The sequence below is a fragment of the Chelonoidis abingdonii genome, chromosome 2 (genome assembly GCF_003597395.2).
Source record: "Chelonoidis abingdonii isolate Lonesome George chromosome 2, CheloAbing_2.0, whole genome shotgun sequence".
In the NCBI taxonomy this organism is placed as follows: domain Eukaryota; kingdom Metazoa; phylum Chordata; order Testudines; family Testudinidae; genus Chelonoidis; species Chelonoidis abingdonii.
Window position 1 is genome coordinate 246145113 of NC_133770.1, and position 27179 is coordinate 246172291.

General features: G+C 39.1%; 1 protein-coding gene across 2 annotated transcripts in view; it reads left to right on the forward strand.

Annotated features, from left to right (window-relative positions):
- ZFHX4 (zinc finger homeobox 4) overlaps positions 1–27179 on the forward strand; it is a 181825-nt gene that overhangs the window by 148805 nt on the left and 5841 nt on the right. For both annotated transcript variants that reach the window (XM_032767922.1, XM_032767923.1), the window contains exons 5-9: positions 6473–6589; positions 13144–13277; positions 13432–13632; positions 15995–16112; positions 17047–22437. In XM_032767922.1, coding sequence (XP_032623813.1) covers positions 6473–6589; positions 13144–13277; positions 13432–13632; positions 15995–16112; positions 17047–22437 — 5961 coding nt within the window. The remainder of the gene's footprint in view (positions 1–6472; positions 6590–13143; positions 13278–13431; positions 13633–15994; positions 16113–17046; positions 22438–27179) is intronic.

A 27179-nucleotide genomic window follows, 5' to 3' on the forward strand; every position in this document is an offset into this window, starting at 1 on the left:
CCCCTGGCCCCTCCCCTGCTATCCTTCCTCCCCCACAGCCTCAGCTCACTTGCTTCGCCACTGGCACAGTGCTCTGGGCGGCAGGGCTCTGAGCTCCTGGGGCAGTACAGCTGCAGGGCCCGGCCTGACCTCGTGCTCTGTGCTGCGTGGTGATGGTGGCAGCATGGCCCAGCTCCAGCTGGGTGGCGCAGCTGTAGTGCCGCCAGCCACCAGTGCTCCAGGCAGCGCGGTGAGGGGACAGGGAGTGGGGGGGGGTTGGATAGAGGGCAGGGGAGTTTGGGGTGGTGGTCAGGAGGCGGGGGTGTGGATAGGGGTTGGGGTGGTGATGGGGGGAACAGGAGGTTGAAAGGGGGCATGGGTCCCGAGGGGGCAGTCAGGAAGGAGGAGGGGTTGCATGGGGTGGCAGGGGACAGTCAGGGGCAGGGGTTCCGGGGGCAGTCAGGGGACAGGGAGAAGGGGTGGTTGGATGGGGCAAGAGTCCCAGGGAGGCCATCAGGAATGAGAGGAGGGGTTGGATGGAGCGGAGGGGATCCGGGGGCGGTCAGGGAGCAGGGGTGTGTGGATGGGGCAGGGGTCCCAGGTGGGGCAGATAGGAGGTGGGGGCCTGGCCATGACTCCCTCCCCTAACTAGCCCTCCATATAATTTACGAAACCTGATGTGGCCCTCAGACCAAAAAGTTTGCCCACCCCTGTTATAGAGAGAGATAAGTACTGGCAGAGACCTGCAGCTGGGTGAGTCATGCCCTGACAGGTAACAAGGGGTCATTGCAGAGGCAACCTGTTCACACCCCCATTCCACTACAGTTTAAATAAAATGAGCTTAGCACCTCTCAAATAGCCAAGTATCTCAAAACAAAATGGTGCAATACAGAGGGCACTTTGACGCCTGCTGTACCATTTGGTGTCCATGACAGCCACTACTTTATTATAATATTGTTTTAAAAAATATCACCCTCCGTAGCAGTACTTCTAGACATGGCAAAGCAGTTATGAAAACAAAGTAGCTAATTGACTAGTACTGTTATGTGATACCCAGAAACGTTTTCTTTCAGAGTAAAGACCTTTGAGAGTGACCTTAAAGAGCAGCTGGGAGTGACTACAGATTATTTCCAGGCAGCTCATCTTCTGTAAAAATATAGTATCAGGCAAATGTAATGTCACGTTGTTTATTAAAATGTCTATTTGGTAATCTGTGATGTGTTTGGTATATATGGAGCTATTCAGCACTGATGATGGATTCCCCTCGGACTGACTCCAATGGAATTACTAGGGTAAAAAATTCTTGAACATTAAATTATCATGAGCTAAACAGATTTGTGAAGTATGTTAAAATGTCAGGTAACACCATCCCCCTGCTTAGGTAATCTTTTCCTCTAAATATTTTCTGTTGTGTAAGTAGCCATAGTCTACCTGAATGTTAAAAACAAACAAAACGAAAGACCTGTGGGTGAAATTCTGGCCCCTGCAGAAGTCAATGGAAAACTCACATTGAATATTAGTGAGACTGGAATTTCACCCGGTGATTTTTTTTCCTTGTCAAAATGCTTGCTCATTGTTGACTCTTGCAAACCCTTACCCATGGGAACAGCCCCATTGATGTGACTTCTTGTGTGAGTTGGGGTTTCTAGGATCAGGCTCTGGATCTGTTCTGACTTGTTGAGTTAGAAATTGGAGACAAAATGCTGGAAGAGTTGGGACTTGAAGGAATAGGTGTCTTCTTCACAACAGATACCTGCTTCTTATTAGTTTGTCAGGCACAGACTAGCCTGACTGAAAAACTGTAAGTTGATTGTTTCTATGCATTTTCTAAGGTCCAAGATAAGGAAATTATAAACAATGTACTTGTAGAGGAAACTCACTGTCTCCAATCCTGGCCAGTGGTATAGCTCTCTTTCAATCTCTGGGAGTTTTCTTTTACTCCACCTACCCACCAACTAACAGCTAAAGGCTCCTCTTCAAGCCTTAGTTCCTCTATTTCTCCTTGGTCAATTGTGAGTGATCTACTAATAATGGCTGACATACCCAGCCCCACCCTGAGCACCAAACGGGAACTCCTGCACCGTACCCCATTCCCACCTGCATCCCTTGCACCAAATGGGAGCTACCCAGGTAAGCGTTCCACACCCAAACCTCCTGCCCAACCCTGAACCCCCTCCCTCATTCTAGCTCCTGGCCAGACCCTACAGCCCAACCCCTAGCCTGCTCCTTCACCCCCAGCCCGGTGCTTAGTGCTCTCCCACCCTCAGCTCAGTGCAGAGAGAGAGGAGAAGAATGGGCCAGAACCAGGGAGAAGGTAGGTACCCACTGTATGTGGGCAGGGCCAGAACCCCAGACCAGCAGCGGGCTGAGCGGGTCTGGCAGCCGGGATCCCAGCTGGCAGGAGCCAGTGGATGAAACCCCTGAGCGGCAGCGTGCTGAGCCGCTCAGCCCACTGCCGGTCTGGGGTCCCAGCCGCAGGCCCCACTCAGCCTGCTGCTGGCCTAGGTGAACAGAACCACAGACCAGCAGCGGGCTAAGTGGGCCAGCGGCGTAAGATCAACATTTTAATTTAATTTTAAATTAACTTCTTAAACATTTTGAAAACCTTGTTTATTTTACAATACAACACTAGTTTAGTTATATAATATATAGACTTAGAGAGAGAGACCTTCTAAAAAACATTAAAATGTATTATCGTCACGTGAAACCTTAAAGTGAATAAATGAAGACTCAGCACACCGTTTCTGAAAGGTTGTCAACCCCTGGCCTAGATCATGCAAGTGGATCTATGTAGGTGGAATCTTATACCTACACAAAATTGCATTGACTTCATTGGGATGGTGTGTGGTCATATGGATCTGCCCACGCAAATCCCATTGCAGGATTGGGACCTAAATCTGTAACTTAATCTATTGCTGGGTAGGATGTAGAAGGTATATAATAAAACATGGAGTGCAGTATTAGCTAGTTAATGTTGCTTTTGGAGCCTTTTTAATTTTTCATCTTTAATGTGATTCTGCCTGTGCATTCTGCATACTGCACTAGCATTGTTTTTTGGATTTGATTCTAAATCAGTTGTAGGAAAAAAGTTGATAATAGTTAAATTCAAGAAACCCAACATCAAAGGGAGTTTTCAATGTCTTGATAAAATAAAACCAGGTGTGCCAAAAATATCATATTACCATAGTAAGTGTTATTAAAACCATTAAGGTATGTTTGAATCCTATGATCTGTTTATTTTCAAAGCTGACATTTGTAAACATATAGAGGTAAAACTCTTGTAAATTTAAAACTGAGTGTTAGGACTTGCTCTTAAATCTGAAGCGCCATCATATTGCATTTTGCTGCATTTGTTATTCTGAGCTGGAGCCATTACATGTTAAGAACTGAATGGTATCTGTCTTGGTTAAAATATGAAATAATAATAATAATAATAATAATAATAATAATTAATTACTAACTAATAGAATATGCTAAAATATGCTATATTTGTAAAAGTCAGCACAGATGTGCATGATAGCACAGTTTGGTATTTATGCCTAACACTTACTCTCTAATGCAATTCAATAATTATCGGAAGGATTAGTCAGTCTTTATCCCCTTTTCTAATTTTAACAGTTTGTTTTAAGTAGAACAGCTGTATTTTCATCTTATTCCTTTGATGAACCTGGTGACAGTTTGAACCTGCAGCAGCCATAGACACAGTTGGTACTATTTCTAAGGAATCTATGAGCAGCTACATTATCATTTTTTATCTATGAAATTTCTTTCTGAAATGAACACCATACATATTTCTGAAATGAATGCCAAATGTATTTTCTAAAAGTGAGTGCCTTTGAAAGCTGAGGCAGCCAGTTTATACTGTGCATAATAATGATATTAATTTTTATGGTGTGTATAAGTTACATTTTGATTAGTTTTTTGCATGATTAAAAATTTGCAAAGCCTTTATGGCCCCCAGGAGCCTACCTGTAATAAACAGCTCTCACCTTCCAAACCATAAAACAGGTCTGCAGTACTTGAACATTAGAGCTAATTGCCTTGCTACATCAAAGGGAGTACCAGAAGACTGAGAAAAATCACAGAAGGGAGGTGGGGTGGAGGGGGGGCAGTTTCACCTCTAAAGGTTATGTCTTTGTGGTTTGGTGGAGCCCTGTAAAGTTATGGCCTCAGAACTGCTGTTTGCGATTAAGTTGATGGGGAAAGTCTATCCCGCAATCTCTCTCTGCTGCTGACACAGAGTCTTTGTTCACATTCAGATTTCTCAAACTGTTGCCAGGGTCAGGATGAGGTCAGACACCACGATGATGTATAGGAGAACATGTCTGGGAATTTCTCTCACACTTAAAACACATACCAGAAAAACAGGAGAGCACCCTGCAAAAATTGTCTGATGAGACCCAGATGATACTGTAGCTTTTCTTTTAGTACCTTCATAATTTTCTCGCTCTTTTCCTGACACACACACAATGGTTTATTAATGTGTGCCACGATAGCCCGTACAATTTTATGTCCCTTCAAGATAAGGACACTCAGTAGCACTTTGACACTTCATTTTCCAGCCCAGGGGGAATGGGCCAGTAAATCTACTAAAAGAACCAATGCATTCATTCCCAAGGATGAGTCGAAAAGGAATTGCCATTGGCTGTTTTAGGCCATGGGGCCTGACACTGGATATGAGCCTCATGTGTGTGCACTTGGCATTAACACAGCCCAATCCAGTCATGATCACAGACTCACAGCATCCCAAACTGTGCTCCCCTGCCACCCTTACAAATGCAGCCTCACTTCCAACTGTGACTAAGATGCCTACCATGTTTGATTAGTAATCATCACTGAGAGAGGAGGTGGGGGGAGGGAAGAGGCTAAAGCAGCAAGAAGTGTGTTTCCATTTTGATGGTAATTTTTATATATACATTGATTTTAAAAAGATGTGACTGCCTTTCTTTCAGCATTGTTTTAAAAAATGGACACGGAGGTTGAGCCCTCTCATATAGAAACACTGGCAAGCTTGTGCCAAACACATTGCTTTGATTTTTTTTCTTTAATTCAAAGTTGCAGCTGAGTTCTTTCTTTTCTAATTTACTAAAGGTTTTGTGTAGAGTTTTGAATCTGATAAGCACGCTACTATCTTTCTTAGGGTTGTTTGCTTAGATGTACAGTTTCATTGCATGGCTGGCAAGTAAGGCACTAAGTAGCAATTTTTTTGTGCTCAGCTGCTACATATGACAGAGGATATTTCATTCTCTTGTCAGAATGTTATTAATAAAACATGGGGTGCGGAGAGGGCCACTATTTCCCCTTTCAATCACTATAGCATTTACAATGAAAATTTTATGCAGTGTGTAATTTTCAGTTAACGCTTGACACTTAAAATGTCGGTAACTGCATTTTGTGTGGTTCCTGAAGGGTTAATTGTATCATGTTCTCTGCATAAAAGCTCTGCTTATCAAAAGTGAATAGAAGAGTGTATGCAAATGTGTGTCTGTGACCTTTTGCCTTTCCAGGGTTAATTTATATGGTCATTAAAGATTTTATGAAATTGAGCAGCCTGGTGCTTCAAATCCTATTTTACCTTCACCTCTTAATTTATATAATTCCTACCTAAACTGGGAAATATATATTTTTTTTTTGTGCTGCAATGAAAACAGCATGCCGTGCTGTAGGGAGTTGCAAGTCTGGTTATCTGGCATTACTCAGATTGCTAAAAATTCATTAAAATGTGACATCAGCACAGTGAGAGACAAATGATCACAGAATGAAAAGGAACAGTGGGCCTTTCACGGATTAGTGCTACACAGCCCCAGCATAGAAGCTAACTGCATAAACAGATTAATCCACCAGTAGCAGCATAGCTAAGATTTACAGAATAATTAAATAGGGTTGAGTTACTGTGAAGATTTCCATGTAATCTAGCTTGTGTGAACACATAAGTGAGGTGTGGGTAATACTGATTCCTTAAGAGCAATATACTAAGTTGTATCATTTACCCTGTATAGCTCCCCCTGGAGACAAAATCTGAGAGTTCTCCAACAAAGCAAGCCAAAGGTTTATACCTAATAGGGTACTTACATACTACAATTAGCTGGATACTGCTACGCTAATAGGATTTATTTTTTAGTTTCTTTGTCTCTTTTTTTGGCTTTAAAATTCTTTTTATTTGTAAGGGTTTTTTTTGTTCAATACTCTGTGTGTGTATGTGTGTATTTTTATACAAATCACTTCTAGCCAATGAGAACCAAATGAGAAGCTTTAGGTCTGTCATACTTGTGAACGCTATGTGGTCTGATAAAATCATATTCATTATTCCTGGATAGAATCTGAAATATTGCAAATTTTTCATAATTCATATCAAATCACTTGAAAGTACCATTCTTTTTCTCCCCCTTCATTCTCCCCTCCCTGTTCCTTTGATTCTGTTCTTACTAAAGGCTGTGTTTTTAATTGATGTTAACTGGTCACTAAGTTACCTCTTCTCTCTGCTTATCCACAGAAGAACAAGGTGAAGATACAGAAGGGTCTGCTAAAAGTACATCAGTGGCTGTTGCTGATGACAAAGACACAAGTGAGAGAGACACTAGTGAAGGCAAAAAAGCTAGTAAAGACTCTGGTAAGATGCTAGAATTTTGTCTTCCCCTCCTCTCCCTCACCCTTTTATCCTATTAAATGGTCTTTCATTTTTAAACTGTCTGGACATTCCCACTACTATTCATTGCATGTGCATTTTGCATGTGATTTCTATCAGTAGCCTCCCATTGACCTATTTTTAATCATAACCATCTGACAGGATAGATGCGGATAAGTTGAAGAATATTACAGGACGACCAGTGAGATTATTTTTTAATCAAATCAGTTTGTGTGCTTGTAATTTTTTAAGCGCCTTTCATTAATCTTAGCTGTACTTGTGATTCCTCTGATGGCATATTAATTTTTCATAAGCATAGGATTAGATACCACTTGAATTCTTTTTTTTCTGCAATCAAATTTGGTCCCTCTTGTACCCCTAAGAATGCAGGGGGGTTGTTGTTGTTATTATTATTATTGTTGTTGTTGTTGTTGAAGTTGGAGTTTTGTTTTCATTCTTGCTGTCTGACCACTTACAGTCAAGAATCTGCCCTCTTCCTGGGCATTTATTTGAGGCATTTAGGAAAAAAAACCCCAAAATCCAGCAAAAAAGATTACAGATGATTCAGCCTAAGAAAGAGGAAATATCATTGAAAATGGATTATAAGTTAGGTAATTTTGATCTCCTGAAATAGATGAAGCCCAGTAATGAAAGCTACTGTCTTTGAAAACAAAACCCCTATGTCATGACATTTACTTGTGCATAAACAAACCCAGGGCCAGCATCTGGTGTAGATACCCAAGGCTTTTTCTGTATTTGATTTGGCAAATATGTGACTTCATCCATATTTTTTATGTATGAGATGGAAATCTTTGGTTGCAATGAATATTACATTGGCTACTTTTGCTGCACGCTATACCTAGTTACATTATGTTGGATTCATTGAAGCAGAAGAAATGCTGAAACAGGTTGAAGCCTATTAGTTTCAGGTAGTCATATATCTTTTCCCTGTATCCCAATGACAACAGCATATAAAGGAGCTTGTATTCTCCATAACGACATTTAGTTGTACAGAAAATATCATTTTACATGCACGTTTCCTTAAATCCGAATTAGCCCATATTTGTAATTCACTCTACATATTAAAAATTTTGGATTTATTCAAAGTATTTATTGATGGCCCTTTCTATATCAAATTAATTCAGAAGACTGCTTTAGGGATTAAAGCTTAGTTTAAGTTTGCTTGTTGACATGTTGAGGTCAATATCTGTTACAGTTTAGACCTCAGCTGCACTTCAGTTGTTTTATTTTTGAATCAAGAGACTGCAAAAAGGCTGCTGATGACAAAGATGATGTTGAAGAAGAAACTATGTTGTGGTTTAAAGTATATATCCCCTTTGGCTGGCTCTTTGACTTGGAAAGAGCTGTCTGCAGCACAGTAAAGCCATGCTCCTAAGCTGACTTGGGTCTTTTCCGTGTTGTCTAATCAGTGGGTCATCCTGGAAATGCTTCAAGGGAAAGGAGACAGCCACATGAAGCATACATTTCCTATCATTCGCTCTACCTAGGGGGCACTGGAATCCACTTCAGAGGACTTATCTGCCCACTCTTTGTAAAGCAAACTCATTCCATACCTTCCTCCACAAGTATTAAAGGTCCAACGGCGAAAATGGACTCTGGAAGAAATAGTGTGGGGCAATTCTCAAGATTCCACTAGGATTAGTCTGTCTTAAGAGCCAACTTTAATTGGGCAAACCTATGCCCAGATGCCTGCTGGGTGCAGTACAACAAAAATGGCATAATTGTGGTCCACTCCAGTGTCAGTAAATTACAAAGGTGTCTCTGCAGTAAGAGCCATATAAAAACAAATGTCCTCATGCTTTTCAGCGACCACAGAAAACAATTTATACTGTAAACTCTTAATATGACCTTTTAAAAACTTTTGTTTAATTTTCTAAATTAATTCTGCTTATGTAGCACTCATGCCAGGGTCTTAATTCTCAACTCAGCTGACAAGTATTTCTAATGACTGAATAACTGCTTATATATAATTGAATGTTAATTTGGGCTTTCTCATGAATTGAGTGTTGCAAGTCTTGCCAAGAGAAATCTCAGGAAAACCAATAAATTAATCACAATCTTAACAAGTTAGACAGGAAAGCGGTGTGACCCCTCTTTAGCATGGAATCTATTAGAGGAGAAAGGATTAACATGTTATTTAGTAACAGTGTGTTTGTGTAAGATGTTGTGCTGTATTGCTTACCTTATCTCAAGGACTGGAGCTTTCAGAATGAGACTTGGCAAAATGAAAGTGATATTTGTTGAATATTCATTCAGAACAGAGAAGCCTACTAATGCCTCATTTATATTGTCATTTAAATCTAGTGCCACTTTAGATTAATTATAATCCAAATTACAGCTCTATGCAATGCAAGAATTAATATGGAATTTATCCAGATTAATACATTTGCATTGAAAATATAATATGTCTCTGCCATGGCTAAGGGGAGCACTTTTTAATAAGGTAGTGAACATGAGGAAGGATGGAAATTAACCTTCATTATTGCAGTGAAAATTACCCTTTCATTCTACTCTAATTAGAATGCTGTACCAGTAATTTTAATTTTAGAATTATTTTGAAGTTGAGTAACATCATCTGATATATCATAAATCTTAAGTTATGCGATCTTTATGAAATACATTGATTCATAAATAACAAACCAGTATTTTTGTTCATAGGTTTTTCAGAATTTTATTTTGTTAGGATACAAGTTTTATTAGGCTTTCCCCAATTGTTATTAACATAAATCTTTTTATGACCCTTGTTTTTATTTTAGAGTTTTAGAATTATTAAGTAGGTGATTGCATTTGAATTGCAGTGAATTATGTCATTTTTGTACTAGCAATCTTATATGAACTAAATAATTCCATAACTGATAGGTAATCATTGACTAGTCTATTTCATAGTGCTTATTTATAATTAAGCTTAGTTTTTTAGCTAAATGCATTGAAATTACATTATTCAACTAAACTAGTGCTGTGTATTTTACATTATAAAATGAATTACGGCTGTGTTTCACAGTTAACCAGAAAACAACAAATAGCATGTCACTAGAACAAAAACTGTGTATTTAAAACACAAAGAATGATGGGATTTAGTCCTTTTCTACAATTGCATATTAAGAATACAATGTCAGTAGAATATCCAGCTGTACAAATGGTCTAAAAGTTGCATACCTCAGGACCTTTTAATACTGTTCAATTGCTATTTTTTTGTAATGCCAATTCTATAAGCCCATGTCTTTGCTCTGTCACTCCACAGGGAACTTGTCAAAATAGTGAATTCACCAGTGAAAGTACATAGTGTATATATCAGATATTAGGGCACTTCACTGGTATCAGTTGAACTAAAAGGAGCTGAATCTCTAGTGCTTTGCCCCTTGCATAGTCATTTATACTCGTGAAAAGTGGGTGCATAGTGTAAAACACTACTAATTTAGCCTGGTAGTGTTTGCCACTCACTCTACACAAGTGCAAATGACTACACAAGGAGCAAAGCAGTGGAGAATCAGGCCCTAGGTTTCTAATGCTTACCATAAAAATTTGAGACTGTTATTTTGCTTGATGCCAGATGTAACTTTGGTCATTTAAAAAGCAACAACATTTACGGTTGAATGAATCCAGACCCTCCCCCCCAATTGCCTTGGTTAGCTTTAACATTTTATATAATTAGCATAGTAAAGGGACTGTTCTTTGTTACGTATTTATTACCCCAAAATGCAGTGTTTTATAAGGATTGGTTTACATTAAATGCAAAAGAAAATTTACAAAACCAATACTTGTAACTATAGAAACAAGAAATATGAGTTTTATGATTGTTATTGGTCCCTTGAAATAGTTATCATATCCAGTGGTAGAAAATGTTGCATAATGTAAACACACTATGCATTCTCTCTCTGTGTTGCTCACAGCTAAATTCCACCAACAGTTCATACCAATATTAATCCACTTGTACAAATATAACTGGAAGCAGAGTTTGCCCACAAAATTCCTGTAACAAAGTGCTACATGAATATAACATGATATGGAGAAAATATGCTTTTTTATTTATTTATTTGGGGCCAGATCCTCAGCAGGTGTAAATGAGCCATGTCCTATAGTAATACCAATCTACACCAGCTGAGAATCTGTCCATTATCTTTAAAATGGGACATTTTAAAGTGACATATGATGTAGATAAGAGACAGTCAACTGTTAGACATTTTTGACAGTTAGAAATGAAGAGAGGTTAATAATTTGAACCCATCTTTCTAAGACTTGAAGAGTAACCTTTTTCTGTTAATAGAGTATGTCACTTTTTTATTTCCCATAATTCTCATATTTAAGGTATTTAAATAATAATGCTGTACTCTCACATATATTCTGATAGGCTAGGGAGTATCGGAAACTAAACTGAGTAACATAATGATGGCTTATGTTGTTGTCATGTACATTATGCCTTTAGGCATCAAAGACCCAATCCTTCAGCCCTTAATCAAGCAAAACTCTTAAACCCAGCTCTTTAAAGTACATAGGCCTTGCTGCGCTCAGCGTTGCAATACCTAACTGATTTAGGAGGCGAAATCTCATTTTCAAAAGGGATTTAGACACTTAGGAACTTAAATACCATTGACCTCAATGCCTAAATCCCTTTTGAAAATGAAATGTGGCCTCCTAAATTGGTTAGGCATTTCAGTGCTGACCATAGCAATGCCTACATACCTTTAAACAGCTGGGCCTTACTGACTAGCCTAAGTAAGGCCTAGGGGATCAGTGAACAGTGTGGAAATTTGATGGAGTTCCAGAAACTAAGCTTGTTGACAAATTAGTCATTAAAAGTAGAAAAATATTTCAGGAATAACTTTAAATTTTAGCAGCAGTATGTCCGAATTACTAGTCTAAATTACAGGAAACTAAGTGATTACACTAGGAAACAAATACAAATGTAATGTGTGGAGAAGTGACCATTAATGTATATGTAATAAAATATATTTGTGAGTTTAAAAAAATGCCCTGAGGAAAGTATTTCTGTGTGATTCAGCATTCAACTATTTATTATCGTTCTCAGGGTCTGTTTGGTTTTTTTTCTATTTACCTTGAAAGCTGTCCTTTTATTTTACTTTTCCCCCCTAATGTTGCTTTGTTTATATCAAATACTATATTGCCTATGTAATGAAAGAAAAAAGTTCTTGTTTTTTTCCAGAGAAAAATACAAACATTTTCTTTGTTCATCTTTACGTTGTTTCCATAACATCCATGACCTTATTTTTAAATTAAAACTAGGTTATTGTGCAATGAGGTGCAATTTGTTCATTTATATGAACCTTATGTGGATTGAAAAAAAATCAAGATAAATCTTCATGCACAGCATACAATCAGATTACCCCTGGACTATATATTTATGTTGGGTCTGATAGCAATCAATGGTTTAGCTTCATTGCATTTCAAGATGTATTTGCACCCAGTTGTCCAGTGATAGTGTCTTCACCCTAGAAATAATTTAGTTGCAAATTGACTGGAAGATGGTGAAAATTGAAAGTTAAAATTAGAAATACTCATAATAAACAGCAGAAAAAAGGTCAGATGATGCCACACTATGATGAGATTGGAATGGTTGGTAAATGAGGTTTTGTGTTTGTCGTGAGATGTATGTGACATGCCTACCCAATGCTGTTGTAATATCCAGCCTAGCAAAAGAGATTATCTGGCAAATTGATGCTGGAAAGAATTTTCTGATGGACTAGGAAATTAGAATTGCACTCGTTTCTTTGATGTGTGCATGACTGGGCCACGTTATGCAGCTAGTTCAGGCATAATATTAAATATAGTATTTAATACTTAGTAGTAGAACTATCTATAGAAAATAATTATATTCTTGGTTTTGATTACAATACCACAGTATAGAACTTCATAATGTAAACCTTTAAAGCAACACAAAATGACTGATTTTTGCATATAATTAGTATTTAGTTAGCTCAAATCCTGTTTTCCACAATGTGTTGCATGGAGTTGTAGGTTTTGGGAAGTTGTCTGGAGTTGAGGTTTTTTTGTTTATGGGTTTGGGTTTTTTTTGTATATTTTAGAGGCTCACTATATTTAGTTTCAGAACTATAACCAAGCAGGGCTTATCAAAGCAGCACAATAATTTCACTGCCCAAACATTTTAGAAATGGTAGAAGGTAATTAAATGTTAGAAAATAAACTATTTTGGAAAACAAGGATTTCTGAGTGAAAGTTGATTTGATTTAATGTAATAGAGAAATTCAGACTGAGATGCTGAAGAGAGCGTGTTATTGATTAATCTTTCAAGGCAACCTAAGGTTATCTAAACAAGAGAGAAGAGTCCATTTTAAAATTTATTTCTAGCATCTGCATCAAGGATAAAAGCGTGTTTTCACCTAGGTATTTGCTAGGTTTCAAATTGTTTTATTTAAATACATTTTTCTTTGATATTTAGCATAACCATGTGGGAGATTATAAGGCATCATAATCACAGCTCTTTGTATAGCATAACACTTCTAAGTTTAAAACATTTTTTAAACATTATGTTTTTGGAACAGGAATAATCACACCAGAGAAGGAGCCAAAAGTGAACACTGCGGTAGGGACACAACAGCTACTTCAGGCAAAAGAAGAGGATGGTGCATCTAAAAAATCAAAACCTCTTGAGGACAATAAATTTGGACATGAACAGGTAAAAGAAAATGTAACAATTCCAGTTCCTCATAGAACTCTCTCAGGTAGCTCAAAAGCACAGTAAAACAGAGATTGTATGCTATTGAAATAGCAGTGCTATCGAATCATTCAAAATACACTAATACCCTGCATCTTCATTTGCTGTTTTTCAGTTCTATCAATGTCCTTATTGTAACTACAGTAGTAGGGACCCAAATCGTATCCAGATGCATGTCCTGTCACAGCATTCAATGCAGCCCGTTATCTGCTGCCCCCTCTGCCAGGATGTCCTCAGCAACAAAATGCATCTCCAACTTCATTTGACCCATTTGCACAGTGTGTCTCCCGATTGTGTGGAGAAACTGCTTATGACTGTAAGTATTTAAAATACTGATACACATTCGACAGGAACATACTCAGACATGTAGACAATGAATTTGTTGTGACCTAGTATTCTGGTAGCCAGAGCTGGGACCGAGAGTCAGGACTTTTGGATTCTGTTCCTAGCTCTGTGGCCTGAAGAAAAGCTCTGTGTAAACTCAAGAGCTTGTCTCTCTTGCCAAAAGAAGTTGGTCCAATAAAAGATATTACCTCACCCACCTTGTAATTTATCAGTAATTTGTGTCCCTAGGGCAAGTCCCTGAAGCTAGATTTTCAAAGATGCTGAGACCTTGGAGTTTACATTTCAGTCAACTTTGAAAAATCAGGCCACTCACCTTTCTGTGCCTCAGTGCACATCTCTAAATTGGGTGTAATCATATCTATCCTACAAGGGTATCATGAACATTAACTTATTGATTGTTTGTAAGATAGTAGGAGTTCCCTGGGCAAAAAGTACTACTGCAAAGTATTAATACCAGTTAACACTAATAAAAATATGAGGTTTTCTGAACATATTTCATAACATATAATATTCAAAGGAATTCCTTAAGTTCAGCTAGAAATATAAAAATAACGTATACCATGGTATACCATATCATTTTGGCATGCGTTATCTGATATTAATAGTTGTTGGATCACAGCTTTAACCAGAAAACAACAGACCCCAGTTCTTTCATCTGCTCTGGCTGTTTTTTGCCTCTTCTATGAGGAAAGCTGCTCTAAAGCCCACAGATTCAGTCCCCTGTGAGGATTCCTCTTTCCACCTAGGGATTTCTTTACAGATAGAGCTAGAGTGGAAGCTTTAGACCACCCTGCTCCTGATTTCTATGTGTGACTAGGGAAAAGGAGGCCTGGATGGAGAGCTCTGAGACCTCTCTACATAATTCTAGAAGCTCAGCTGATCCCCAGCTAGTCCTAGTTCTGTACCAAGTACAGTTCTGCCAAACCAGAATATTTGGCCCTTCACATAGGAAATACTGTGTAGGTTGGAAATGTAACTTTTGCATGTCTTAAATTTTTGTTTTATTTAATTTTGTGATTTTTAATTAGGCCAACTACATTGCTGTGTTTTTTAGCGTTTAGGCTATTCGTACACTGTGCACCTTACAGCGGCACATGATACATGTAGGGAGGGATTCCTCCCTCATCCCACAAAGTTCCAGGACCAGGCAACTCCTTCACACCATACTGTTCTCTACTCAGACCCTGCGGAGGATGCTTTGTAGGTCCTCCTGGGGAGAGGACAGAGACAGGATGCAGTTGGGGGCCATAGTTAAGGATGCATATCATCTCCCTTCCAGAAGAGATTCCGGGAAAAAAAGTATATAGCTACCCCAAGGCAATGTGGCTTCAGTTAGTTTAGGTGAATAGGATGGGGAAGGAGTGAGATCCTGCCTTTGTTGTTCCCATAGGTTGTGTGGAGACCGGTTTCTGAAAAGCTAGGTTTAGAAGTCAGTAAAACATCTGTTTACACTGTCACAACAATATCTTCATCCTGGAAAAATATTGAAACTTTATTTTTTTTAAATAGAATCTTATAATGTTCAGTGTATCATAAGAGGCTGAAGAAACTGTGGAGCAATCCTCTACTTGCAGGATTTATTTTTTTCTCTCCATATGCCTGTCTTGATGTTGGTATATGTTTAGGAGGGGGGTTGTTTTGTCTCTGGGTTTTGGGAGAGAATTTTAGTGGTGGGGGAGCATTGGAAAACTTAATCTTTCTCATATAAATTGTCTCAGTAACCATCTAAGAGTAACAAGCCCTGTCCATATCTGATCTCCCTGGTCACAAAGGAAATGGATGTTTGCTAAAAATCTCATCTATGGGATGTTTACAATCCGTATTTTTCATTCCACCCTCACCCCACCACAGCATTAGTTCTCTGAGCGGACTCTGCCCATGCAAAATGTCAAATTTCAGATTTGAATCCCATTAGGTTATTTTTAATGTGGTTAAAATTATTTTTCTCAGTGGGCAATGTATATATTCTTTTCACTCTCATGTATCACAGTAATGGCTCAAGAGATTTTTGGGCAAACATTCCAAGTGCTTCGTTCTTGAACAGACACTAAACAGAAAATTCAGCCCTGATCTGTGTATTTATCTGGCCCTTATTCCCATCGTGTCAGAGCACCTCACAGTCTTTGATGTATGGGATTAGGTGCTGTAATCCCATTTAACGGGTAAGAAACTGAGGCATGAAGAGACTGTCACTTGTCCAAGGTCACAGGCAATCCAGGATTGAATCAAGCCCTTGGCCTTTGCCGTGTGGCAAGCTTTGAACCATGTGTGATACACTGATAAACAGTGTTTTTCTTCTTTGAATATAACATTGTGCCCTTGCTTTTTTAAAGGTTCCTGTACCAGATATGATGATGCCCAATAGTATGCTATTATCCGCAGCTCCTTTAGAGAAATCCGAGCGTGACACACCAGCTGCCGTTACAGCAGAAGGATCTGGGAAATATTCAGGTATGCAAACGAAAGACCAGACATGGAGAATCTAAATGAGTGATTCTTGGAGCAAACCACTTGATTCTTCCTTGGTATGCTACTAGTTTTTTGGTTACAAACATTAATAAGAGGTAACAGGAGAAAAATAGTAAGATGTCATCTAGGGCATGATTTTCAAAGATGGGCCTCTATAAATGCCACAGCTCAGCAATGAACTTGGCTCTTTGCACAGGCACATATCTAGTTGGATGCACATTGCCCATGTCATTGTACAAATACTTGACTTGAGTTAGTATACACCTGTGGTCGTTTTTATGTAGAAATTAGGCATGCAGCTGTACATGGCCATTTTGAAAATAACCCCCTTGCTGTTTTAAAAATATATAGGACATGATCTAAAAGATAATGAGCTAGCTGTAACTCTCACTAGAGGCAATGGGAATGGCAGGTGAATGGGTCCTTAGGATCAAGCCCATATTTCAGTTTTCACTCCAGATACACTCTCCCCTGTGCTAATAGGCTGTCTGCTCCAAGCCCCCACTTAGTCTTTTCACCTAACCCCTCCCCCTTAATACCTTCTTCTCTCCATGCCCTGTCCCCCTTAGCATCCCTTCTATCTGCTTTATCCTCCCCTCCTTCACCTCTGTGTTTAGCTAACTGAACCCCATACTAAGAATTAACAAAAAAATACTGTGGCACTAACATTCTGTTTGTCACCATCACACTGATCACTCTGCTTGTGTGTTTTCCCTTTTTCCCTACTCTTTATCTGTCCCTTTTATTTGTTTGTTAGCAGTTTGGAGCAGGAACTGTCTATGTTTGTATCTTGCACAGTTGGGGACCATTTTTGGTTGGTCCTTAGGCGCTACTGTGATAAGTGTGATAAATAATAATAATGCCTATGCTCAAATGTTACATGTCTAAAAGATATTTCTCTGTCTTCCTTAATCAGGTGACAGTCTGATGGATGAGAAAAATACTCCTGGGCTTGATGAAGCAAAATCTGGAATGGAAATTAAGACTGAGGAACAGAAGCCACCTAAGGAATGTACTGAAATGCCAGAATGGAATAAGAGCACCAGTAAGGATACAAAGATCACCGAATCACTGCCGGATCAGTTGAACGAACAGCAGAAAAAGCAGCAACTATCTGTTTCTGATCGCCATGTCTATAAATATCGTTGTAACCATTGTAGCTTGGCTTTTAAGACTATGCAGAAGCTTCAGATACATTCCCAGTATCATGCTATTCGGGCTGCTACCATGTGTAGCCTTTGTCAGCGTAGCTTCCGTACATTCCAGGCTTTAAAAAAACACTTGGAAGCAGGCCACCCTGAACTCAATGAAGCTGAAATTCAGCAGCTATATGCATCATTACCTGTAAATGGTGAACTCTGGGCAGAAAGTGAAATGGCACAAGATGATCATGCACTAGAACAGGAAATAGAACGAGATTATGAGATGGACCAGGAAGGTAAAGCAAGTCCTGTAGGAAGTGATAGTAGCTCTATTCCAGATGATATAGGCTCAGAACCAAAGCGGACCTTACCTTTTAGAAAAGGGCCAAATTTTACTATGGAAAAATTTCTAGATCCATCTCGCCCATATAAATGTACAGTGTGTAAAGAATCTTTCACTCAAAAGAACATTCTCTTGGTCCATTATAATTCAGTGTCTCATTTACATAAACTCAAAAAGGTTTTGCAGGAAGCATCAAGTCCTGTCCCTCAAGAAAGCAACAGCAGCACTGATAACAAACCCTACAAATGCAGCATTTGTAATGTTGCATATAGCCAAAGTTCTACGTTGGAAATCCATATGAGATCTGTGCTTCATCAGACTAAGGCAAGGGCTGCAAAATTAGAACCAAGTGGTAATATAACTAGTGGAAATAGTGTAGCAGGGAATGTTAATAGCCCTAGTCAAGGGATGCTAGATTCTATGAGCTTACCAGCAGTTAACAGCAAAGATACCCACTTAGATGCCAAAGAATTAAATAAAAAGCAAGCTTCTGAATTAATTTCTGCTCAGCCTACACATCATCCATCCCAGTCACCAGCACAACTTCAAATGCAATTACAACATGAACTGCAACAGCAAGCTGCGTTCTTTCAGCCCCAGTTTCTAAACCCTGCATTTTTGCCTCACTTTCCCATGACACCAGAAGCATTGCTTCAATTTCAACAGCCTCAATTCCTTTTTCCATTCTACATACCTGGGACAGAATTTAGCCTGAGCCCAGACCTGTGTTTGCCTGGTTCTGCCACATTTGGTATGCCTGGAATGGCGGGGATGGCAGGATCACTGCTGGAAGATTTAAAGCAGCAGATACAAACTCAACACCATGTTGGACAAACACAACTACAAATCTTACAGCAACAAGCACAACAGTATCAATCAACACAACCCCAAATTCAGTCACAAAAACAGCATCAGCAAAGTAGCAAACTAATGAAACAGGAGCAAAATAGTCTAGTAAGTGCGGACTGCCAGCTGATAAAGGATATGCCATCATATAAAGAATCAGAAGAGATATCTGAGAAACAAGAAAAGCCAAAGCAAGAACTGACAAATGAAAGTGAAGGACTAAAGGAGAACAAAGACATGAAGAAGCAAAAATCCTCAGAATCAACCATTCCACCACCTAGAATAGCTTCTGGGGCTAGAGGAAATGCAGCCAAAGCTTTGCTGGAGAATTTTGGCTTTGAGCTAGTTATTCAGTATAATGAAAACAGACAAAAAGTACAGAAAAAAAGTAAGACCAGTGAAGGTGAAAACACTGACAAACTGGAATGTGGAACATGTAGTAAACTATTTTCTAACATTCTTATTTTGAAGAGTCATCAAGAGCACGTGCATGGTCAGTTTTTTCCTTATAGAGCACTAGAGAAATTTGCCCGTCAATACAGGGAGGCTTATGACAAGCTTTACCCAATTTCACCATCCTCTCCAGAAACACCGCCACCACCGCCACCTCCCCCACCTCCTCCCCCGCCCCTGCCTCCAGCTCCTTCACAGCCTTCTTTGGCCAGCTGTGGAAAAATTCAAAATACAACTCCCACTCCTTTGCAAGCTCCTCCACCTACCCCACCACCACCGCCTCCACCTCCGCCACCCCCTCCGCCACCTCCGCCACCACCTTCAGCTCCACCTCAGGTCCAGCTGCCTGTTTCATTAGATCTTCCACTTTTCCCTCCAATTATGATGCAGCCAGTACAACATCCTGCATTGCCTCCTCAGCTTACCCTCCAACTACCACCAATGGATACTTTGTCTGCAGATCTTACTCAGCTTTGTCAGCAGCAGCTAGGATTAGATCCCAACTTCCTACGACATTCTCAGTTCAAGCGTCCACGTACAAGAATCACAGATGATCAGTTAAAAATCTTGCGGGCTTATTTTGATATTAACAATTCTCCAAGTGAAGAACAGATTCAAGAAATGGCTGAGAAATCTGGCCTTTCCCAAAAAGTTATCAAACACTGGTTTCGTAATACACTTTTTAAGGAACGACAAAGAAATAAAGATTCCCCATACAACTTTAGTAATCCTCCCATAACTGTCTTGGAAGATATCAGAATTGATCCTCAACCCACTTCTTTAGAGCACTACAAATCTGATGCATCTTTCAGCAAGAGATCATCTAGAACTAGGTTTACTGACTATCAGCTTAGGGTCTTACAAGATTTTTTTGACACAAATGCTTATCCAAAGGATGATGAAATTGAGCAACTTTCAACTGTACTTAATCTACCTACTCGAGTTATTGTTGTATGGTTCCAAAATGCACGACAGAAAGCTCGCAAGAGTTATGAAAATCAAGCAGAAACTAAAGATAATGAAAAAAGGGAACTCACTAATGAGCGCTATATTCGAACTAGCAACATGCAATATCAATGTAAAAAGTGCAACGTAGTTTTTCCCAGAATTTTTGATTTGATTACACACCAGAAAAAACAGTGTTACAAAGATGAAGATGATGATGCTCAAGACGAAAGCCAAACAGAAGATTCCATGGATGCCACAGATCAAATACTGTATAAAAGTTTCACAGTTTCTGGCCAAACAGACTCATCAAAAAGTACAACTGCGACAGCAGCAAGCTCTGGTTCTGGTTCTAGTACTCCTTTATTGCCATCACCCAAACCAGAGCCTGAGAAGAGTTCTCCTAAACCTGAGGCACCAGAAAAGCCAAAGCAAAATGACATCACCCCTAAGCAAATTGATATCACCTCACAAGTCACCAAACCCTTACAGTCTGCACCAATAACTTCCTCTGATCCACAGCCCTCAGTCTCTCAGCCACAACAGCAAAAACAACCACAGATGGTAGGACGACCTCCTTCTGCATCACAAACCACACCAGTCCCTTCTAGTCCTATATCAATTTCAATGACTTCTTTACAGAACAGTCTACCTCCTCAGTTACTACAATACCAATGTGACCAGTGTACAGTTGCCTTTCCAACTCTAGAACTTTGGCAAGAGCACCAGCACATGCATTTCCTAGCAGCCCAAAACCAATTTCTTCACTCTCAGTTTTTAGAAAGACCCATGGATATGCCCTATATGATATTTGACCCCAATAATCCTCTGATGACTGGACAATTGCTTAATAGTACTCTTGCTCAGATGCCCCAGCAGACAAGCTCATCACATACATCCCATCCTGCTACAGTTTCCGGCTCCCTTAAACGAAAACTGGATGATAAAGAAGATAATAATTGTAGTGAAAAGGAGGGAGGAAACAGTGGTGAAGACCAACATCGTGATAAGCGCTTGAGAACTACCATTACTCCAGAGCAGCTGGAAATACTCTATGAAAAATACCTATTAGATTCTAATCCCACCAGAAAGATGCTAGATCATATTGCACGTGAAGTGGGACTTAAAAAGAGAGTAGTACAAGTGTGGTTTCAGAACACACGAGCCCGAGAAAGAAAAGGACAGTTCCGTGCAGTAGGTCCAGCCCAGTCACATAAAAGATGTCCTTTTTGTCGAGCACTGTTTAAAGCAAAGTCAGCTTTGGAAAGTCACATTCGCTCTCGGCACTGGAATGAAGGAAAACAGGCAGGTTATAGTTTGCCTCCAAGTCCGTTAATATCAACTGAAGATGGAAGAGAAAGTCCACAAAAATATATATTTTTTGATTATCCATCACTATCGTTAACAAAGATTGATCTATCAAGTGAAAATGAATTAGCCTCCACAGTGTCAACCCCTGTTAGTAAAACTGCAGAGATGTCCCCAAAGAATCTTTTAAGCCCTTCTTCTTTCAAAGCGGAGTGCAGTGAGGATATAGAAAATCTGAATGCCCCTCCTGCTGACTCTGGGTATGATCAAAATAAGACTGACTTTGATGAGACTTCATCAGTTAATACAGCGATTAGTGATGCCACTACAGGAGATGAGGGAAACAATGAAATGGAAAACATGACTGGTAATTCAGGGGATGTGAAACCTGTATCATCTCCCAAAGAGCCCAAAACACTTGTGAATGATTCTTTTTCAAAAACAGCAACTACACCTACAATTGAGAATTGTGATGAAAAGTTTCTCTTCTCCCTAACTAGCCCATCGGTACATTTCAGTGACAAAGACGGTGATCATGACCAAAGTTTTTACATTACTGATGATGCCGACGATAATGCCGATCGCAGTGAAACATCAAGCATTGCAGATCCAAGTTCGCCCAACCCATTTGGAGCTAACAACCCCTTTAAATCCAAAAATAGTGATCGACCAGGTCACAAACGTTTTCGAACACAAATGAGTAACCTCCAGCTTAAAGTCCTCAAGGCTTGCTTTAGTGACTATCGGACTCCAACCATGCAAGAATGTGAAATGCTAGGGAATGAGATTGGTCTGCCCAAACGGGTGGTCCAGGTTTGGTTCCAGAATGCCCGGGCAAAAGAAAAGAAATTCAAAATTAACATAGGGAAGCCATTCATGATAAATCAGAGTGGACCTGATGGGACAAAACCAGAATGTTCTCTATGTGGGGTGAAGTATTCTGCACGTTTATCTATAAGAGACCATATCTTTTCCAAACAACATATTTCAAAAGTGAGAGAAACTGTAGGAAGTCAGCTAGATCGGGAGAAGGATTATTTAGCTCCCACAACTGTTAGACAGCTGATGGCACAGCAGGAATTGGATCGTATAAAGAAGGCTACAGATGTACTAGGCTTAACAGTACAGCAGCCAGGCATGATGGACAGCAGTTCACTTCATGGTATCAGTTTGCCAGCAGCTTACCCAGGACTCCCTGGCCTTCCTCCTGTTCTTCTGCCTGGAATGAATGGTCCATCCTCCTTGCCTGGATTTCCACAAAGTTCAAACAGTAAGTCAGTAAGGGGATGAATTGTTTATTTGATTAATTTTAATGATATTGTGTAGTTATCGACCACCTGTGAAGAACAGCATTCTGTGCATTCATATCCTCTTCCTATCACTTCTCTGTGTGCATCAAAGTACTGCTATTGGCTACACTCAGCCCATTATTGGATTGTTTCAGTAGTTCCCAAAACTAAAATTCAGTTGAAGAATTAAATTGAAATCCAACATCCAGAAGTACTTTTTATTAAATTGTGTAACTATCTGTATAGTGGACCCTGCTGGCATGCGCTAAAAGTTCCCCAGTGCACATTAATGTAGTACTGTTTGAAACGGGATTACATTAATGTGCACTAGGAAACTTTTAGTACACACCAGCAGGGTCCGCATGGGCCAGTTAGTGCACAACACACTAGTGCCCACTAGAAATTACACTCCACTCGTGCAAACTAATACATTGTGTAGACGAGCCCTTAAGGCAGCCTTGACTGCAATAACATTTTATCTAATATTATTGTTCTAGTTATTTTGAGTTGAGATTTCTTTACACAAAGTGTAGATTAACATTTTATTTTTAATGGCATGAAAAAATGAAACTGAACATATCAGCCTATGAAACACAGAGTAGAATTTGCACCAAAACCTGCCTTACGCAACCACCCAATAGACCCATCAAAATCTGTTTCCTAATTCAGAAGGTGTTTAACTAGATGTGAAACAGATTTTTACTGGGGGTAGTTCTTACTGACTATTTCATTGAAGCCCAAATCCTGAGAGGTGCTGAGCATCTGCAGCCCCCTATGATTTGTATGGGCACTACACATGCTCATCATGCCATTTGGGCTTGTGTATGTAACTGAGCATTTGCTGTGATTTAGACAGAGTGCTGCGGTTGACTCTGCACATCATTTTGCTTCCATTACTCTTACTGAGAAGCACTTACTCGTGCAGACTTTCACTGAGGTTACAGAATTAGGCTTTCTGTATAGAAATTTGTTTAACCCTGACAGAAGGAACCTAATTTTTTTTAAATGGTTTCCAGTGTTGTAGACAGAGTTCACTGTAGGGGCAACATTGCAGATGCAAATTCTAGTATTCAACCAATACCTGATTGCACAGGTAAATCAAGTAATTAGACATCAAAATTAGTGGGTGGGGGAAGGCCCTTTCATGTAAGTGGCCCAGTGACTCCATTTGTGTTGCCTTAGGTTGTTAAATTTTGATTTATGTAAACAACTTACTTTGCCAGGAGGGCTACTGATTCAATCACCAATATGGTCAGTCAGACTAGAGCTGTAGCAGTAGCTCCTGTTCTATATCGTTCTGTTTTGATTGATGATGACCATGTCATTGCTTCCCTAAGTGGTGGTCAAAGCATCTTGTTTTTCTATTCATTGGGTCAGAAGGGCTTTCCTTCCACAATGGATTCTCTGGCTGAGTGCCCTTCTGTTTTTGTCAAATAGTTATTGGCATAAAGAGTGCATATAAAACCAATTGGAAGTAGTTTTGAAATACTGTAATATATTCATTTAGTCTCCTCTTAATTATATATAATGTATATGTCCAAAAGTGGCTAATCTCTGTTTATAGAAATCAGGGATATAATATAATTTGTCTACATAACTTAGCTAAACGGCCTTAGTCAACCTCATCTTCAAATATAGTAAGCCCCAGAAAACTCATATCTCTTTAAATTATTCCGTTATTAAGGTACAGACAAAATGTTTGGTAATGCAGATCAGTTGGTCTCTGATAATTGAATTATCAGATTGTCTAATTTCCACACAACATCTTTTATTTGTGATAAATTTAAATCATTAATACAGTAACGTACTCAGTGAATCACCAATTGAGATGGATTCTCAGCCCTTTTCATCTCATATCTTTTTAGGTTAATCAGTTCATTATGGTCTAACTCCATGGTATAAATTGGCTAATAGAGTTTTGTCATTAGATTTTTCTTCAACCATATGTTAAGTAGCCCTTGCATCCCCTTTTTGTTGCCCAGTAAATATGTACATAGATAAATCTTCATTCACTATTGGTACATAATAGAGCAGTAGTCAGAGTGAAAATAAAAATAGATTAGTTTAATCATTCATTACTGAAAAGTATTCATTATCCTTAAAAGTTCTCTAATATGTGTTCAACATTACTATTCTCCGCACCTAATTAACCCACTTTTAACATCTCCTTTCCTGTGCTTTGGGTGACAGTTCATAACCATATTTGATGCTGGGGAAAGTTTACGCATAACCTTCCTGGAATCTGCCTCTGAGCAGACTCTTCACTGGCTGTAATCGTCTAACTTTTTCTGCATTCGCAAGAATACCGCTTCTGCCTTACTAACTGTGTGAGGGATTTCCTGAAGTCTGCGCCCAGGGAGTTACCAACCTGTTCCTCAATTATTGTACATGCTCTGAATTTCAGATTTTATTATTTTTTGCTTGTATCTCATTTCCTTCTCCTGTTCTCGATCTGCTAACACATACACACAAGCTGTCCCATTGATTTAATGGGATTGCTTATGTGAATAGTTGCTTATGTGCATAAATGTTTACGGGGTTGACACATGTTTTCAGCAGCAAAGGCCAGTCTGGTTTGTGATCTTAAAGTGACAATGTCAACATAAAAAAATGCACATTTTTATAGAATGTCTTGCTGTTATTACTAGGACACTACATTAGTGAAACTATAATAATTAAAATGAAATTTTCCTTTTGTCTTCATTTGTCTTTCACTTTTTTCATTGTACTCATTCTGGAAAGTGAAACTAATCTGATCAGCTTCACTTGGTTTATAATCAATTTCACTTTCAGGTTCTTGTGCCCAACACAGATTTGTTTTGGTTTCAACTCTGCATGGAAATTATTAACTTCCCTCAGAATGCTTTTAAATAAATTTTTAAACATGCAACATTTCCTGTACCATCAGGCAGGGAAAAATAATATTTTCCTAAATTATGGAAAATCTAAATTTTCAGCCTAAACTACTTGAAATTGGTCCTATTAATTTCATTAAACACAGTGCTGTAACTGAACCTTTGCTGGCAAAGATTACTTCACTTGGAAGAATATATTAACTACCTTTCTGCATAGATGGATCAAGCAAATGTAGACATATTCAGGTGTATCTGGGCACAGTTATTTTCCCAGTGTCAGAAAGATTGTCTGGTTCTATGATTTTATTCCCAGAAAATGTCTCCCTGTGGGATGAACTTCTTGAAATGAGAAATACCGTTTTATGATTGATCTGTTAAATACACCACCTTAGAGACATTAAATGCTGTATATTTTTTCAGCATTATTATTATGATTGCTCACATATATATGGTCATTTTCAGGAGGTTCCACTTCCTAGGGTATACTTCAAGACTGGCTTATTTCCACTCTTCAACCTCGCTCCTGTTTTATAGTATGCTGCAGATGGAAGAGCTTTCTGCTCAGAAGTGTCACTTATAGTTTTTCATCCTCTGCTAACAAACTTAATATTCTCTATTCTTCTTAATTTGTGTTTTTCCCCCTATTAGAAGACTCGTGCTTCAACGTGCTTCTACAATGAATACTGGATCTTCAAGTCATGATCATTAGAGTCTGAGCTCATCACTTAAGACTGAGACTGTCTTTCACAGCATGCTTTTTCCAAGAATGTGCACATCACTGGGTAATGTGCACGTCACTCGTTTCTGAAGTCTTATCAAGAGAGAAATACGATTTAGCAGCCCTTATTTTTCTCATGACTAGGACCCTAAATCATGTTCTCTATTCTTCTTTGAACCCTTGTTTCTTGTTTCATTTATCTTGTTTGTGTCTGTCTCAGATTCCTCTGAGAGACACCTCAAGTTTGCCGTAAAACCACTTAAAACAGCCACTTAAAAGAGACAGGTAGCAGAGTAGCAGAGCTAAAACATTTCTTTATAATTAGTGAATTTTCCAGTCCCATTTTCTTCATGTCACATACGGGCGAATGAGATTCATCAGGTCTCCTGTACTGAATTTTAGGTATCCTCAATCCACAATTCCCTGTAACAAACCCATTGTTCCTATTCTCTGCTGCAAAGTTCTCGGACGTTTAGTTGATTTTTGTACATTTCAACTAAATTCCAAAGAATATAAAGGGAAAATAAAATAGGTGGATGGGTGAGGTAGCCAGCATCATTGTGAGTATATTGAGGGCAAGAGGATGAGTGGGGCTGAAAGAGAAGAGGACTGCAAAGGAATTGTAAAAACCCTCAGTAGCTATTGAGCCCAAAGTACTATGATTCAAAAACAGCAGACAAAGCTGGGGTAGCAATTCACATGGATAACATCATCCAAGCCTTTTTCCTATAGGGTGGTTACCATCAAATACATTTTCAACAGCCATTGCAAAGCTTCCACAGTTATTTCCTACTGAAAATATAGGGTGAAGCAACAGTATCAGATACCACTGTATGGTAACTGCAGCAATTACTGACTAATGCTGACCATTGTGACTTGTTTCCCTATGCTGTCTAATCCCTGCTAACAATACATTTTAACTCCTTAGCATTGCCCTCACCATTATATAGCAGTAATGATATTGTAGCTACCATTAAATGGTCTCTTTGTTAAATCTGATAATCATTCCCCCTGAATTCTAATTGCTTTATTCCTAAGTAATGCTAAGCACCTGGATATTGATGATTTAAACTTCATTCTTGCCCACTAGATTAGTGCTTTCATGTAGCTAATACCCATCTAACCTCCATTATGGAGCCTGCAATATTGT